Raw genomic sequence first — 18,569 nt, 5'->3', positions numbered from 1 at the left:
TAGAAAACATAATATAAACATCATGTAAAGTGATTTTTTTTCTTTATTTAGTAGAACTATAATGAACTATTTAAGACCATTCAAAAAAAGTGTCAACTGACCTATTCTTAGCCTTGATTCATGAAGTTAGTGGGTTAGACTCCCTTGCCCCGGAGATCACTTTCAGCTGTCGCTCCCGGTCATTATTCAGCCGGTCAGCCGCGTGGCGCAGTGGGTAGTGACCCTGCTTTCTGCATCCACGGCCGTGGATTCGATTCCCACAACTGGAAAACATTCATGTGATGAGCATGGGTTTTTCCAGTGTCTGTGTGTATTTATACATTACATAAGTATTTATAGTATATATGAATATTATAATATCAACTATATTAGTACCCATAACACAAGCTACTCTGTATGATTACTTTGGGGCTAAGTAGATAGTGATGTGTATTGTTTAAGTATATTTATTATTGGAGACATAAAAATGGTATTCAGTTCAAATAAAGAATCTCCGTTTTTAAAGTCGGTTAAATATGGTAATCAAGCGTAGTTCTAAACGGCCTTAACAATAATTATCACGCTAATTTGAATGAATAGCATCGATTTATAGTTTTATAAGGTAGTACTTAGGTGCCTACCCAACCTTTATAGCTAGGTAGAAAAATAGTGTTATAAAACTACTTAGGATACGTCATGCTTTTATGTGGTTGTACTATTTCATCTGTTTATGTATCTAATACCTATCTTAAATCGAGCAATAATTGGATAGATGTTTACCAAGTAGGTAAATTTAATCGATGAATGATTGGTTGATGTTGATTGAATCTATGCGGATTGACAGACTTCACACACAAAGAGAATTAAGAAAATTCTCAGTAATGCAGGTTTCCTCACGATGTTTTTCCTTCACCATTTGAAATACGTAGGTAATATTTAATTTCTTAAAATGCACATTACTAAAAAGTTGGAGGTGCATGCCCCGGACCGGAATCGAATCGAATGCCTCTGAATCGAAGGCAGAGGTCATATCCACTTGGTTTTCACTTCTCCCAAATAAATAAATGTGCAATATATACCCAGGATATAGATACCTACCTTGAAGTTAATAGGGTGTGAAATTGTAATACGTCATCTCATTATACCTTGCCTTGCTGTACCTTAGAATTTAGGTCAATTTGCAATGCTTCTGGAGCGAGCAAAGGGTACGCTTCTAAACTCAAAAAAATACCTAAATAGATTACTCCTTAACGTTTATCATTTTAGGTAAGTATTCGGAAGTGACGGATGCCTAATACGGGAGTTTTATTAAAAAGTACTACTACACGCTTTTGTTTTTTTTTTTAATTGTAGCTCATGTACCTAATCCACAATATTTATTTATTAAACACACAGTAACAAATTTATAATACAATAATAGAGTATATAATAATCAAAATCGGCTCAGTAGTTTAGGGGCTACGGTAAAACTTTTTCTTTTGACTTTAAAAATGTCAATTTTTTGTCATCATCATTAACCGGCTCACAGTTGAGTACGGGTCTCCTCTCAGAATGAGAGGGGTTTGACTAATAGTCCACCTCGCACTCACGATGTATTTCTTCACCGTTTGAGACATTTCTTAAAATGTGCATGACTGAAAAGTGTATGCCCCGAACCGGATTCGAACCTACACCCTATCTACGATAACGACACTACTTTTTGCTGTAGTTGATGATCGATGGACCAAAATGTAAAGCCCTAACGCCTAGTTCGGACTACTTTAGTATTTTAGTCGAGTACGAACAATTTCTGGATTTTCCGCCCAAAAATCGTTTGTACTCGACTAAAGTACTAAAATAGTTCGAACTAGGCCTAAGTGCTAGTAATTACCTACACCAATCGATTGTACTCGACTAAAATACTAAAGTAGTCCGAACTAAGCCTAAGTGCTAGTAATTACACCGGAACCATATGGAAGAAATGCTGGTTAACGGAAGAAATAATCTATAAGTAGAGATGCAAGTACATTGTAAAGCCTCTGTTAGGCACCCTTTGTTACTGTTCAAAGCAATGATGTTATTAAGTATTATAAAATGTCGTTGGTTCAAAGAAGAATGAAGGTATGATAATATGAGCCCTAGCAGTGGACTTTTACAACTATTATGCTGGTGATGGTGAGGCCAATGGCTATTTCGATTGTTTTTTAGGGTTCCGAACGTACGTAGTACTAAAACGGAACCCTTATCATATCACTCGCGCACATTTTAATGTCTGTCTGTTTTTAATGATGATATTGTCGTACTTAACACAAAGGTCGAATGTCGAACTGCCGTTTTTATATTTAAAAGGTAGGTACCAAAACTTTATATCTTCATCAGTCTTTTTAACTAAATGTAGATTTTTTTAAACGCAAGTTCATATTTATTTTATTAGTATAATGAAACAAAGAACTGTAAAATACATAGAGTAGTCTTTTGCTGGTAAATGTTGTAAAGTGATAATTGCAATTGGGCAGGCAATATTAATATATTGCTAATCTTAATTATTTTATAATTATCTGTCTGCACTCACAACCATAGTGTACCTATTAATGTCAATTGTCAATGTCATCTTAGTTTATAATATATTGTCTGTGACAATCACTCTTTTTCCGCCAGCTCTGCGATAGGGAACACGCAAAATGTAAATTAGCTCTGATTGTTTTAATAAAACTTAGCAATTCCACTGTGACTCTTATTTATACTACATGTATAACCTTAATAAACTCAAGAGTAAATATTCTTGTTAATTGAAAATAACGATATAAATTATTGAAGAATAATGGTTGCCTCGCTCAAGTTGGACAACAATCACTAGCTTAAAGTATTCTCTGGCAGCATTCGATAACAATCAATCAGGAAATAGTTCGAGAAAGATGATGAACTAGATTGAAAAGTAAAATAGGAACGTGATACAAGGAATAGCACGTGTTCGAGTACGAGTAACTCGATCCAAACATGAAACAATAAAACATCGAGGGAAAAGCACTAGAAGATCTGAAAATAAACGAGTAAAGTTTCAAGTTAGTTTCGCTATACATTTAGATAATTTATTACGTTACAAATATACCGGTGCTTATGGATAGTGGAAGAAATTACGCGCTACCGCATGTCAACCTGTTTGTTTACTCGCACTTAACAAATATGATAACAGTGACAGTTTTACTGTGCCTTAACCTTGCAAGAATTGGAGCGTATGTAGAGTCACTATTATACTAATAAATTAATATATTTGAAAAACAAATTAAACAAAAAATGGCATTTACTGCATACATTGTCTCGTACTCTGACAATGACATGAATTTGAATGCAGAGTCAGAGAATACATATTTAAAACCTAATACCTACTTACCTACCCTCTTCCCGTTCTTTAATGAAATTTTACAATGGCCGAAGGTTTTATAATATGCAGCGTGACACTTCAAAGTTTAAGCATCACAATCTTTGTACAGTTAAAATAAAAAATAAAACGTCTACAATTAAATCATTTTATTCTTCTCAGCAAACCCTTTCGTTGGATATCCGAATTAGGTGTACGGTGTACCTAACGAATTTCGAGAGACATACAATAAGTTACTGAATTTATTTAAGTTATTTATTTTTCCATGCATTCTCGTCCAATTAAAATGTACTATTGCTTAATCGCTTTAAATCTGTTTTGAAATTTTGTAGCAAAATTACATCTACGCAAATAGTCATTAAAAGATAAATAAATGTAAATAAATATTATAAGATTATGTTGTAATATCTACTCTAAGGATTTTCCTACTCGCATCAAAACGCAGCCTATAATTTCGGTTTAGCGTCTCACTCAGCATCATTTGCATACTGTATACGTTCTTGGCTACTTCTTACGGGATCGTGATATTACTATTAACTTTTGTAGCAGAGATGTAGCCGATTACCGCATTAGCCGACTAGCGCGGTAGTTTCTACGTAACTGTCTAAATATTGCTTCTTGTAGTTTGTATTAGTTGATTTTATTGTATTAATTCGCAACACCTATGTAATAAGTTTGTTAAGATTTATGTCATCGTATGGTACACTTAAATTTTGCACACGGTCAGCATTGAAAATCAATCATGGCACATCTGATGAGAAGTGCTTTTATTCTCGGCGCAGGGAAGGACTGTGAAGGTAAGTCTTTTGATTATCTATTTACTTTATATATTACTAGCTGACGTCGCGCGGTTTCACCCGCCCGTATTAAAATATATAAAACATTTGTTGTTCACGTGATTTGTGTCAAGAATCGTAAATACTATCTGAAGCTCGTGACAAATTCGTTGGGTCGGGACTCAGAATTTTTTTATTTAGAAGTTAGCCCTTGACTACAATCTCACCTGATGGTAAGTGATGATGCAATCTAAGATGGAATCGGGCTAACTTGTTATTAGGAGGATGAAATCCACACCCCTTTCGGTTACTACACGACGTTGTACCGGAACGCTAAATCCTTTCCCGTAGGAATACGGGAATAATATATAATTATAGCCTTCCTCGATAAATGGGCTATCTAACACTGAAAGAATTTTTCAAATTTCAAATAGTTCCTGAGATTAGCTCGTTAAAACAAACAAACTCTTCAGCTTTATAATATTAATAGATTACTTCTGAGCTCATGAACTCTATGGCCGGGACATTTTATTAGCCTTGCCATCCTGTAATTACGCCTCTGGTCAAAGAATATAAATGTTTAATATGGTGCTAAACAAAAAAGTCGATAGCTTAAAATATTAAAATTGCGAGGGTTCCAAAGCGCCTTGGACCGAGAAGAGCCCACAATAAACTCAGCCAGGGTCTTTTTATTTGTCACTTATAACAGCCAGGGTCTTTTTATTTGTCACTCATAACAGCCAGGGTCTTTTTATTTGTCATTTAACAATATTACGTACTAGCTGACACCACGTGGTTTCACCCATGTGGTTCGCGTTCCCGTAGGAATACGGGGATAATATTAGCATATACTATAGCCTTCCTCGATTAATGGGCTATCTAACACTGAAAGAATTTTTCAAATCGGACCAATAGTTTTTGAGATTAGCGCGTTCAAACAAACAAACTGTGTGTTGTGTTTGTAACTTAGCACATAGTTCGTTCAAACATTTCGTTCGACTATGAATTATTTGACAAAGTAGAAGTTCGAAATTGGACCCACTATTTAAAATGAAAAATGTATTAAATATCTTGTATTTTTTAATAGGTTACTCCATAAGAATCTTAGACGAAATAATATTGGGCAACAGGGAAAATAAGCTGATTTAATTATTTCACTGATTGACATTGGTTGTCTGTATTTGCAAATGTGCGATGTCTTTGAATATGAACGTCAATGTCATCGGATACGTTTGACAGTAAATTCATTTTAAGTATTATCTTTGCAAACTGACAGTTTTCCTACTAGAGATGTTGACAATATGTGTCAAATTAATGTCGAATCCCTAGAAAAGTCAGTGTGACACAGTTAATGCAATGAATTTGAAGTCAAACGGATCCGATCGAGTTGCGCAAATGCACCTTTGACAAGTAACTTATGAGTACAAGTAACTGATTTAACCAACGTAGATTTTTCTGAAAATTTGCCTCATGAGATGCAATTTTCAACTTTGTATCGTTTGAATTTTTTGGCCCGAGTTTGTTTGGAGACTGGCATGAAGACCTTTGAGGTTTTAAGTTATAGCATTACACGTTATTAAGTTATAGATTTTCACTTGCTACGACACAAATAACAACCAGGATAGTAAAAGAGGGTAGAATTTAAAACTTCACGGACTTTTGTTTATTCTGCTGAACCCTAAGATATTAATATCGACCCTTAGGGGTTGATATCGACAGCTGAATCCGTAGCAAACTATAAGACTATTTCTCCGGCATCGGAAAAGGAATGAAATGAAGAGAGAGACGAACGACCTCTACGGAGTAACTAAAAATAAATTCGGCTGGTGCAAATAAAATTGTTCAGAAGAACAATCAAGGACTATAACTATTAATAAAATCCCATGTGTCCACCGTTATGAACTGTTAGGCTCTTTTAAAATGTTATACAAATCCTTTCAGCCGCTTGTAGAGTTGTACGTAGCGTTCGTAGCGCTTTTCCTTACTTACAGGGTGCTACGAGACTATTACAGCGAATGCTGACAATTTATATTATTTTCTCATTTATTAGGTACTTAGGTAATTTATTTATGTATTTTCTTCTACAAATTATATTATCTTCAATACATAAGAATATATATATTTGATACATAAATGGCTGTCGGTTGTCGGTCGGATTTTGAGAAATCACAATTATCGAAAACGTCTGACTTGTTTCCGATAGTTCAAAATATTTATATAAGTACATCGGTACTTGTATTTCACTATTCAAATTCGTATATATAGTTACTTGTAGGCAACGATATTTTATTTTTTACGTGTATCGTGCCTACAAAATCACCGCGAAGTGATCCGAATTTAACTAATCCAGAGCGTGCACAACTGCACACATTTTACACAATTTTGTGTTTCCTTGCATTATATTTTTATGTTTATATAGTTTTTACACTTCCTTGACACACAGCTCGACGTTGTAGACAATATTTAGGTATTATTAGTTTAAATAACTTTCGTTGTTAATTGTTTCCTATGCGGCTAAATTAATTTAAAACAGTTAGGCGCCTTTGTTCGCCTCAGTTTCGACGCACTAGTGGCGTATCTTAAAGTATAAATCTTTGCTCATAGGTATTAAAATATTGCTCGTAGATGTAATTAGGGATCGTTATAGAGTCAAAATCTAGGTATTTTAATTAGGTGACCCGGTCGCGGTCCACCAAATGGGAAATACTAAAGACTGTCTAATAGTTCCATCAAATTTTACTACCTTTAAATAAAATACCTACGCAATTAGGCTTGCCAGGTGTCCGGCTTTAGCCGGACATGGTTGGCCTGGTTGGCATGGTTGGTCGCGTCCGGCCAAATATGTACATGTTCGCCCTGTCAGGCTTTTGTCAGGCTTTTTATCAGAATGGCGATTCTCGCTAACTTAATAAACATTTCAAATTCGTAAACGAACATTTCAAATTCGTAAACGAACGTTTTTTATTATAAATATTATGTCCATTTTTTAATAAACATCGAATATGCATATATCTGGCACACTCCATTTTTGATCTCATCCTCACTTTACATCACGTATAAATACTTTGTTCAACAGCTCTGCTGTAAAAACAATAGTTTGGCAAAAAAAAAACATGTCCGGCCTTATATAGTGCGAAGTCCAGCCTTTGCATTTTATGGCCTGACAACCCTATACGCAATATGCCAATCGTCGGTACTCGCACATTATCTACCGCAGCGTGAAGAATGTTAATCACAGTTAACGTAAAGTCAACAATGTTAATTTGCAACAATAGAGTCACATGTGATGGTGCTAAAATAGGTACACGAGTACATACTTTAACTCTTTGTATTATTTATTGTCGCTTCGCTATTTGCCGCATAATATTTGCACCGGCTTAGTATGATTGACGTAAAAAGTAACCTACAGCCTACACCGACACAGCACGTGCAAGTAGTAGGTACTGTACTGAGTATCTCTATTGTAAATTACTACAATGTTTTAACAATGTTTAAATCGTCTTTTAAGTGACTTTTGTTTAATGTCAGCCACTGACGATCAAGAAAACACATGCCTGCAGCACTAACGGATTGACAGCCCTTGAAACGTATCGTGTGTTGGTCGCGATGTGCATGACATTATGCCGATCGCGACGAACACGGTGAGATTACTTGATCGTTAGTACATTAGGTAGAATATCTATCACCATGAGTCATGAAATGAAAACAATGAAAAAATATAATGCAACAAAAGTATACACAATTATATTTTCTATACATCCTTGAATAAGTACAGTTGATATTATTTATAGTATAGATATAGAAGAACGATTAAAATTTAGTATAGACTATAGATATTAGGTAGGTATACCTACGGTTATAAAATACCATTAACAACAGAAAACTTTTATCTTTATAAATGTGATTATCATTTATTACCGGGGACTTACTCCTACCCTAAAGTATAAAGTCTTTACTTTTATAGACCGATATAACTATTTACTCAATTTAAGATAATATTATTTGCTTAAAATTTTGCACTTAGTTATGTACTTAATTACTTTTTATCTTTTAAATACTTTAAATATAAATAGCGGAAAATCGGTTTCATGATGACGCATTTACTTTAATTATCTATGTATTACCTACCTACCTATTGTATATTATAATTCACTAACGGACGCCCGCGACTTCACGTCCGTCCGCCCGGCATATTTACAAGACGGAGGTTCTAGGTTCGATTCTCAGCTGGGCCGATTGAGGTTTTCTTAATTGGTCCCGTTTTGGCTGGTGGGCGGCTTCGGCCTTAGCTAGTTACCACACTACCGGCAAAGACGTACCGCCAAGCGATTTAGCGTTCCGGTATGATGTCGAGTGGAAACCGAAAGGGGTGTGCATTTACATGCTCCTTCTAACAAGAAAACCTGCTTCCATCTTAGATTGTACCATCACTTACCATCAGGTGAAATTGTTCTGAAGGGTTAATTTGTAAAGAATAAAAAAACACTTCTTTTTCAAAAATATCGCACGTGACTATTGGTTAGATATTAGAAGATAAAATGGGTATAGTAGTAGATAACTACTATTATATTTAAAAAAAAAGATATAATTGACATTTCCAAAATGCCAGGGCTTTTTAATAGATTGGTATAAAAGAGGAAAATTCCGCTATATTTTTTTTTGTTATATCTCGAAGGGATTAGGCGGCGTTTTCAATGAAATATCTCAGGCGGCTTGACTTTTTCTGATACTTTCCACAATTATAGTCATAATTCAACTTTTTCACAATTTACATATCGTATATCGTATACATATCGTATTTATGTACTTTGTAATTATTTCTTAATTTATATGTGAAAACTTCGCTGGCTTAATGTCAACAACTATATATGTTAAATTTTAAGTAATATGTAAAGCTGTTTGTTTTCCTTTAATAAATAAAAAAAAAAAAGTTTTTGACCCTTGGCAAATTCCAAGTAGGTAGGTATATACCTTTCTCATGAATTACTCTTCATACTTCATTAAGAAATTAAATATCACGTGTCTCAATCGGTGAAGGAAAACATCGTGAGGAAACCTGCATACCAGAGAATTATCTTAATTCTCTCCGTGTGTGAAGTCTGCCAATCCGCAATGGGCCAGCGTGGTAGACTACTGGCCTAACCCCTCTCATTCTGAGAGGAGACTCGAGCTCAGCAGTGAGCCGAATATGGGTTGATGACTCTTCATACTGGTAAAAACGGCATGAAAATCCGTATAATGGTTTTCGAGCTTGTAGCGATAAAACAGACAGATAAACAACAGATATCTGGGTAGGCCTAAGCCACTGGTTCGTTTACATGGTAAATGTATTATGTAATAGTAGGTAGGTATATACGCTACGAATCTACGATTCCCAATGCCGTTTATATAAGTATGTAAAAATAATAACTAGCTAGCTAATGTACTGATAATTCAAAATAAACGATTCGCACATTAACTTATCTCAATATAAAAATTTTAATAAAAAAATTCAACCAACTTCCAACTCTAAAATTAACCTAAATTAAAAGCAAAAAATAACATCTTACCTGTGCTACCTTCTGATCTGTTTGAAGGCGGTGACAAGCCAGTGATATTTTAATTCAAGCCGTTTAAGTAATAAAATCTCTGTGCTTCTTTCAGAAACGGCTTTATTTAAAACATGACATTGGATTGGCACCGCCTTCAAACTGATCAGAAGGTAGCACATAGGTAACCTAACCTCCTCCGTTTTGGAAGTCGGTTAAAAATACTTACTTTAGAATTATGCGGAAAAGAATTACCAATTCGTTATATACTTCGTTCCTTATTTGCTCTCGTATGGAAAAGTATATAGAACCAGTTAGCATTTAGGCACGTCACTTATTATTACTTGTTATTTACTTACATGATGTACAAATTTTATCACAACGGTTATTTGTGGAAGGCTTACAAGTTAAGTATGGCATGACACCTCTTTCAGTGCAATGACAAATGATATTCCAACTCGAGCTAGTACAGTTTCAAATCCAACCTAATTAACAGGCTGCAGTATATCTGAGTAATTCTCGCGTTCGTGTCTACTATTTATTTTAATTAAATCGATCAAGTTTAGATACCTACGTGTATTTCGAGCAGTGTTTGCGAGTATTCGATATTTCGTAATTTAAGTTGTTAATAAGTTTGGCGATATGTTCGGGTTGTTCAATAATCATATTGTGAGTATTTGCTCTTTATTTTTATTTATTTGCATAGGCAGATACCTAATGAGGCATGTACTTGCGTTTATGGATTTTTTGGAATTGGATTTTCTTTCTTACTTATGAACTTTTACCAGTTTACTTTTATTTTTAGATGAAAAGAATATTAATCAAATTTCATAGGTAGGGAAATATTTTCATTACTTTTAAAGGGTAAGGACTTTTTAATTTAAATAACGTAGGTATTAATTTAAAATTAAAACGTTTTGTTTGCGGTTAAATAATTTCTTTGTTTTTTACTCAAACCGATCCGATTCAGGACTTGTTAGGGATTGGACTTGATCATTATCTTTAACATCTGATAGTGGTCGCTTTAAAAAGCATTATCACCCTAATGCTAGCCACACACGATCAGTTTTATCGGACGTCAAGCCGTAAGCGCTGCAGGCATGTGAGGTTACTTGATCGTCAGTGGCTGACAAAACCGCGAAGTCCGTATTGGAGGAGCAGCGTGGTGGGTCTTTGCTCAATATCCCCTCTCCTATAAGGAGGATACTTCGACATGTACTGGGCTGTTAATCGGAGAGGTCATATCCACTGGGCTATCACGGCACTAATTAAGGTTACTGAAGGAGATTAGATACTAGATCAACAACTATACCTACCTAATAATACTATCACAAGAAAAAATTGACAGTTGTCTCAGATTTTCACCTATTTTGTTTGTTGTTTATAAAACGGAAGCAAAGTATTTAAGTGTCCTATTTTGAAGAAGAGTCACAAAATTTGACAAGAAAAAATTCAAGCACAAGTAAAAAAACTCTGAACATATTGTTCCATTTAAAATATTTTTGCTACTGCTGGAAATTATTAATCATCTTATAAAGAAAAAAAATTGATATATTTCTTTAGCAGGCGTTCACTGTTTATGAATTTTTCGAAATGCCTTTTCTAGTTTTCAACGTTCAGAGGCTAAAAACGGCCAAGTGCGAGTCGGTCGTTTTTTTATTTTTACAAACTAATATAATTATATTGGTCACAAAAATAAATTATGAAAGGAAAATATAGTCTAGATATTAAAAGAACTGTCATGGATACGTGTATACTCTCTACGTTAACTTATGGCAGCCAAACATGGGTTTATACGAATAAAATTAAAAACAAAATAAACATATGTCAAAGAGCGATGGAAAGGAGTTTATTAAATCTACGCAGGCTCCATAAAGTGAATAACAAGGAAATAAGAAAGAGGACAAAACTAACTGATGCGTTACATAGAGCACAAAAGCTAAAGTGGAGATGGGCTGGCCACATCGCTAGATCAACAGATCAACGATGGACTCACTCCACAACCATATGGCCAGGTCCGGGAGGAAAACGAAGTGTAGGGCGTCCAAAATCCCGTTGGTGTGACGACCTTATTCATATAGTTGGAAAACAGTCTGGAGGTTCATGGCAAAGGACAGAAATAAGTGGAAGGAATTGGGGGAGGCCTATACCCTATGAGGGATCCTTATAATTTTAATAGAACTTAATCTAATTCTACAAAGAAAAATAAATAAATAAAACAATGTATTTCTAAAACTAACAAACTAAATAATGTAAACATTAAATGTACTAACACTAGATTTAAGAAAACTATTGTAACTCTAGAGTATAAGGAAAATAAAAGGCTTTATTATTATTATTATTATTGTTTGCATTGAATAGGCTCCGAAACTAATAAACCAATTTGAAAAATTCTTTCACTGTTGGGAAGCTACACTATCCCCGGGCGCTATTAGCTATAATTTTTATTGCTGCATTCCTACGGGAGCGGGACCTACGCGGGTGAAACCGCGTGGCGTCTGCTAGTATTAATATTAATATTAAATTAAGATCAGTGATCTAGTGAAATAAATTTAAAATAGACCTTGTTAGTGGAGCATACGCGTGATAACAAATGTGATAGACATTCTATACTCTATAGGCCAGTTAATTCACTATTTTGGTCTTTGTTATCAACTAATTGAAGTGGACAACAAAGTGTCATCTACATATTATATGATATACACCGTAAGTACCGGATGACATTTGTAATTTGCATAATAGTATGTGGAAGACATTTTGTATATTGATTTACCAAAATAGGAGATAGGTCAGCAGATAGTGGTACTTTTTGACTTTTCGGTATGTCCGAAGTGTCCAAAATGGATATGGATTGAATAAAACCTCTTTATTCAATCCATATCCCTTCGAAGTTTGTTTAAATCGTCACTTATGTAACATTTGTAAGTTATGGGTAACCGATGAAGCTTTTTTTTATTTTTTTTGTTTAAAAAATAATATTCGCCATATATTCAATATGACTAATATTTCCATTACAATCCAATTATTTGGAAAAGCAATGCTAGGAATGGTTACGACAATTGTCCAGCGTGCGAGGATCGAACCACAACCTCGTTGTTGATTAGTTCAGCCTCTTTACCATTGAGCTATTGGAGTTTTTGTCACTTGAGATCGCAGTCCAGAGTACCTTTAAATAAAAAAAAAACATTTGGTTAATAAATTACTGACACCGTAAACTAGGTCGTTTAGATGTCTTATCTAAAGCATAAAATATCATGTCTACTAAACAAACACCCAAATCTCACCTCTTCATATTACCTTCTACTAAGTAAACCAGGTCTCTGAAGATGAATTTCCTTAGGTATTTGCCAAAGCGCCTGATAATGTTTGCAAGCACTCGTTCACACCTCGCAGATAAAACATTTTAGAATCACCGGCGGGGCAGGCAAGCAATATCGTCCGCCCAACGCGACCGCCGGGGCTTAAATTCGTATCAGTGGACATGTATTTACAACATACTGCAACTGTATTTTAATTATAAAGTGACGGCCTTCTCTGCTTTATCTCACTTATGTCTCGTGTAATAAACAAATCAGTATCTCGTTCAAGTCAATCATAACGTGGCGTGTTACTCGGTCGAAAACGAATTTACTTTCCCGAAAACGAATTTGCGATTTTCAATTTACCGAGCGCGAGTGATCGATTTTGTGCCAGCGATGGAGTTTCAGTATTATGGGCACTATGACAGACACCGAAGGGTTCAAGAGCAGCCGTGGTGGGATGAGGAAGACACCCTAACTGATAGGCGTCTTAATGGTAAGGGTTGAATAACTTTTTCCATTGATCCGTGATCGATATTCGTATGTATAATTAATATCCCAATTGTTGCCATCAGCTGGCCAATTTCCTATTTAGGTCTTTATTATCAACCTATTAAAATATACAAAAAATATGATACAAAATACAAATGTCATCCCGTGTTTACTGGTGGATATCAGTATGTAAATGACATTTTGTCAATTGAATTGTTGTTTATTTATATATAATAAAGACCTAAATACTGAATAGGTCAGCCGGTGTACAAGAGAAATAAATAATATGCCGTACAATGCCGTATGGACATTTTATTACGAGTAATCATAGATGTCAATTCTCGTACCTGTGACAGTAATTTCACCGGCAACCGTAATGTCGTTTATATCAAACCAAAACACAGTGATGCTAAGTGAATTCAGAAAAGGTAATTAAGCCCATTCGCACGAGAGTTTTTTTAACGGACCAAAAATCGTTCAAATACATTAAATGCACTACCAAGTATATGTTCACATGACAGCGTTTTTTAAACGCGGCGCTTTTTTTCGAGGAGTGTTGCATTTTCAATTTTGGGCGTTGAATATATATACTTAAAATATAGCTGAATGTCTCACGGCAGATTACAGGAATAATAGTAGACTAAAAAAAATTGGGCGTTGGAAATAGACCTTCATTTAACTTTACACTATATTTGAACGCTTTTTTAACGCTCGTTATAAAACTCTCGTGCGAATGGGGGCTAAAAGGCTTTTAAATCTGTTTATAGCTAAGAATCTTCATGAGTTATAGGGATAAGTCAAGTTCGGGGATATTTAATACTTACATATATTCATTCTATCTATAATTAAGTCGGGTAAAATAGTCGCTTTCGACTGAATGGACGGTAGAGACAGAGCAAAGATATTAAGTATACTGTGGTAGAGTTGGGTTGTTTTATTACCCAATCATGAATAGAAGCAATATGAACATTGGTTTTTTGTTGTTCCACATTGTTATTCGGACAGTGAAAACAAACAAACGTCATGTTAATAATCTTATTGTTATCACTAATAGCCGCTAGCAATAAACTTGAAAGTTCAAAAGAAGTTCAGACATTCTTATAATAAATAATACATGTCAGATAAAAATAAAAGTACAGTAAGTATCTACTGACTCGTTACTACGTGTTAATTGTCGTACCGGAACGCAAAAACTGCTTGCCGGTACGTCTTTTCCGTAAATTATCCCCCAGAAATACAATGACGTATTAGGTAAATACGTCTTAATAATCGAAGCCTGACTGCAGATCACTCTTGATCCGTTAGCCTATGGTTTCGAATCACGAGGACCTGGGTTCAAATCCTGGGTACTTTTTCTTTTTTTACTAAAACATTTAGTATCAGTCCAGAGTTGGGGAAAAGGTTGTGTACTAACACTCACGTTCATTATCATTAACATCTGAAAGTAATTGTTTTGGAGTTCAACATTAATTATCATCATAAGTCCACCAACTCGCATTGGCTTTGCGTGGTGGGTCTAAACTCAATATTATAAGGCGGACCATGTACCTAATGGATCGTTAAAACAGGCTCATAATGAAGACGGGCACAGACACCGCTAGCATGCACTGCGAAGTAAATGCTCTGTTATTTTAAAACAACAATTTTCCACTTGATTATCCAATCGTGAATTTTAGTCGTTTACTTGTTCTGCCAACTTTATAATTAAAAAAATGAAAAAATAAATATTTAAGCGTACTTATTAGCTTTATAAATTGAATATTATGTTTCTATTTAAACAAAATGTTGTAAGTAGGCACGTGTATGTTGTGAAAAGAGTAAGTATGCCAGTTCTTATCATAATAATATACAGACACAGATTTACTTAACTGTAACTGCGAAGGTAAGTCTATTGTAAATCCTACGTCAATAGATAGCTGATACCATTGTGTTTTGTAATCATAGACACGTTCAGCGGGCATACAAGAAAATCGACTTACATTTACAATATTTATTTACCTGTTAACACATCGTGAAGCAGCTCTAAGTAGGGTGGTGCTCGATTTCACATACAGACATACAGGCTTTAAAATTTGAAAATATTTAGTACAAGTTAATCTAAAATATAAAATTTTCATGAATTATATATATTATTATATGTTTATTTCATAATATTCGCTCCCGATACTCCTCCGAAATGGCTTGATCGATTCTTATGAAATTTTTATGCATATTCAGTGTCGGGATCGGCTATTATCTATTTTTCAAACCCCTGAGTGATAAGAGTTGTCCACCCTAATTTTCTATACTCCCATACAAACGATTCGTAATAATACTTAAAAAGGCAATTTGAACTTTAAGACTATACAATACAATGTATAAATAAAGCGTTAGTGAAAAAGGGGTAGCTTGGGTAGGTAGGGGTAAGGTAGGGTATAGGTATAGAATGGGAGTAGAATAAGAAAGGGGTAATTAAAAACATTGATAATTGTATCGATGTTTAAATTTTTTATTATACCTACTAGTATCACGCAAGCAATATTGATTGCTTGCGTGATACTGGTAGGTATATGCTTAGAAATGACTGGTGGGAAGCTTCGGCCGTGGCTAGTTACCACCCCACCGGCAAAGACGAACCGCCAAGCGATTTAGGGTTCCGGTACGATGTTGTGTAGAAACCAAAAGGGGTGTGGATTTTCATCCTCCTTCTAACAAGTTAGCCCGCTTCCATCTTAGACTGCATCATCACTTACCATCAGAAAGAAGAAATAAAGTAAAAGCATGCGCGTATATGTATAATACATACAAAATGTACGAAAATTCTCTGGTATGCAGGTTTACACACGATGTTTTCCTTCACCGTCTGAGACACGTCATATTTAATTTCCTACAATGCACACAACTGAAAAGTTGGAGGTACATGCCCCGGACTGGATTCGAACGCACACCCTCCGGAATCGGAAGCAGAGGTAACATCCACGGGGCTATCACGTAACTTTTACATATTATACTTGTAAAAATTAGTTATTGACACACCTGTTGCTTCGTTTAGAAACTCTTTGACCGATTAGATGTTCTTGTTACCTACTCGAAATGGACAGCCACAATGTCGATTATTATTATTGTTATTTTTATTGGATTTTCTACTTCGGCAGTTTTAGTTTTTATATTGAATCAGTAACTCTGAATATAAAATAAACAAAAGGCTGTTATATGGCCGGATACATATTTACGGTTCAACAACATTCATGTGTCAAGTGATGTATCAAGATAATGTTTTATGTAGAACAGTAGATAAGAACATCTTAACACCTAATGCGTCGTGAGACATATACCTAGTAGGTATTAATAAAAGTAGGTCCGTATACGACTGTCTAGACGGCACGGAAAACCAGGATGTATCGATTAGAAAAGGGGATAATTTTAGAAAACATCCCGGGTCTGCTCTTGTGAACTTTAGTCCGAACACTTTAGATGTCAATTTACCGATACCATTTTAAAGGCCTTTTTTTATAACGTGTTTTTTTATTCTAGCTCAAAGTATTTTAATTATTAAACGCATATATTATGACTAGCGCAGGTCCGCGATTCCGTTGGCGTCCAATTTTGGAAAGTTCTGGTCCAAGATTTTTATCTATAACCAAATTTCACCCAAAATTGTTTTAATGGTTTAGCCGTGAAAATGTAACAGACAGACAGATAAACATACTTCGCTTTTTAAGTATGGATCAAATGGATGACCTTTATAAATAGCAAAAGATATATTTTTTTCCAATAATATTATTATGGTTTTGTTATTGAAAAAAAACATACGGTGTCAAGAATAAAGATATAATTTTTAGATTATTTTATACAAAACTTTGCTTTATTGCGTATCTACTAGGGGACGCCTTTGTGTTTTCATCTACTTAGTCTTAGTTCCCGTAGGAATAAGGGCATGAAAATAAAGCCTATGTTGTTCGCTAATAATGCAGCTTTCCATTGGTGAAAGAATATGTAATATCGGTTAAGGTATTTAGCCATGAAAACGTAACAAACACAATCAAACAAATAAACAAACTCATACAAGTATTTGTAATTTTAGTTAGTACTAGCGAATAGGTCAGCCGGTGTACAAGAGAAATAAATAATATGCCGTACAATGCCGTATGGACATTTTATTACGAGTAATCATAGATGTCAATTCTCGTACCTGTGACAGTAATTTCACCGGCAACCGTAATGTCGTTTATATCAAACCAAAACACAGTGATGCTAAGTGAATTCAGAAAAGGTAATTAAGCCCATTCGCACGAGAGTTTTTTTAACGGACCAAAAATCGTTCAAATACATTAAATGCACTACCAAGTATATGTTCACATGACAGCGTTTTTTAAACGCGGCGCTTTTTTTCGAGGAGTGTTGCATTTTCAATTTTGGGCGTTGAATATATATACTTAAAATATAGCTGAATGTCTCACGGCAGATTACAGGAATAATAGTAGACTAAAAAAAATTGGGCGTTGGAAATAGACCTTCATTTAACTTTACACTATATTTGAACGCTTTTTTAACGCTCGTTATAAAACTCTCGTGCGAATGGGGGCTAAAAGGCTTTTAAATCTGTTTATAGCTAAGAATCTTCATGAGTTATAGGGATAAGTCAAGTTCGGGGATATTTAATACTTACATATATTCATTCTATCTATAATTAAGTCGGGTAAAATAGTCGCTTTCGACTGAATGGACGGTAGAGACAGAGCAAAGATATTAAGTATACTGTGGTAGAGTTGGGTTGTTTTATTACCCAATCATGAATAGAAGCAATATGAACATTGGTTTTTTGTTGTTCCACATTGTTATTCGGACAGTGAAAACAAACAAACGTCATGTTAATAATCTTATTGTTATCACTAATAGCCGCTAGCAATAAACTTGAAAGTTCAAAAGAAGTTCAGACATTCTTATAATAAATAATACATGTCAGATAAAAATAAAAGTACAGTAAGTATCTACTGACTCGTTACTACGTGTTAATTGTCGTACCGGAACGCAAAAACTGCTTGCCGGTACGTCTTTTCCGTAAATTATCCCCCAGAAATACAATGACGTATTAGGTAAATACGTCTTAATAATCGAAGCCTGACTGCAGATCACTCTTGATCCGTTAGCCTATGGT

General features: G+C 34.8%; 1 protein-coding gene across 2 annotated transcripts in view; it reads left to right on the top strand.

Annotated features, from left to right (window-relative positions):
- Positions 1-3,836: 3,836 nt before the first annotated feature.
- Positions 3,837-18,569, top strand: part of LOC112053795 (uncharacterized) — a 94,667-nt gene continuing 79,934 nt past the window's right edge. The window contains exon 1 of one of the 2 annotated variants that reach the window (XM_052885650.1): positions 3,837-4,134. In XM_052885650.1, coding sequence (XP_052741610.1) covers positions 4,080-4,134 — 55 coding nt within the window. In that variant the 5' untranslated portion in view covers positions 3,837-4,079. Of the gene's footprint in view, positions 4,135-13,321; positions 13,437-18,569 lie in introns of those variants that run through there. The other variant, XM_024093355.2, reaches the window with a different exon arrangement.

Source organism: Bicyclus anynana, chromosome 14 (assembly GCF_947172395.1).
Source record: "Bicyclus anynana chromosome 14, ilBicAnyn1.1, whole genome shotgun sequence".
Taxonomy (NCBI): Eukaryota; Metazoa; Arthropoda; class Insecta; order Lepidoptera; family Nymphalidae; genus Bicyclus; species Bicyclus anynana.
The sequence above is the reverse complement of the archived record's forward strand: the minus strand, read 5'-3'. Positions and strand labels throughout refer to the sequence as shown.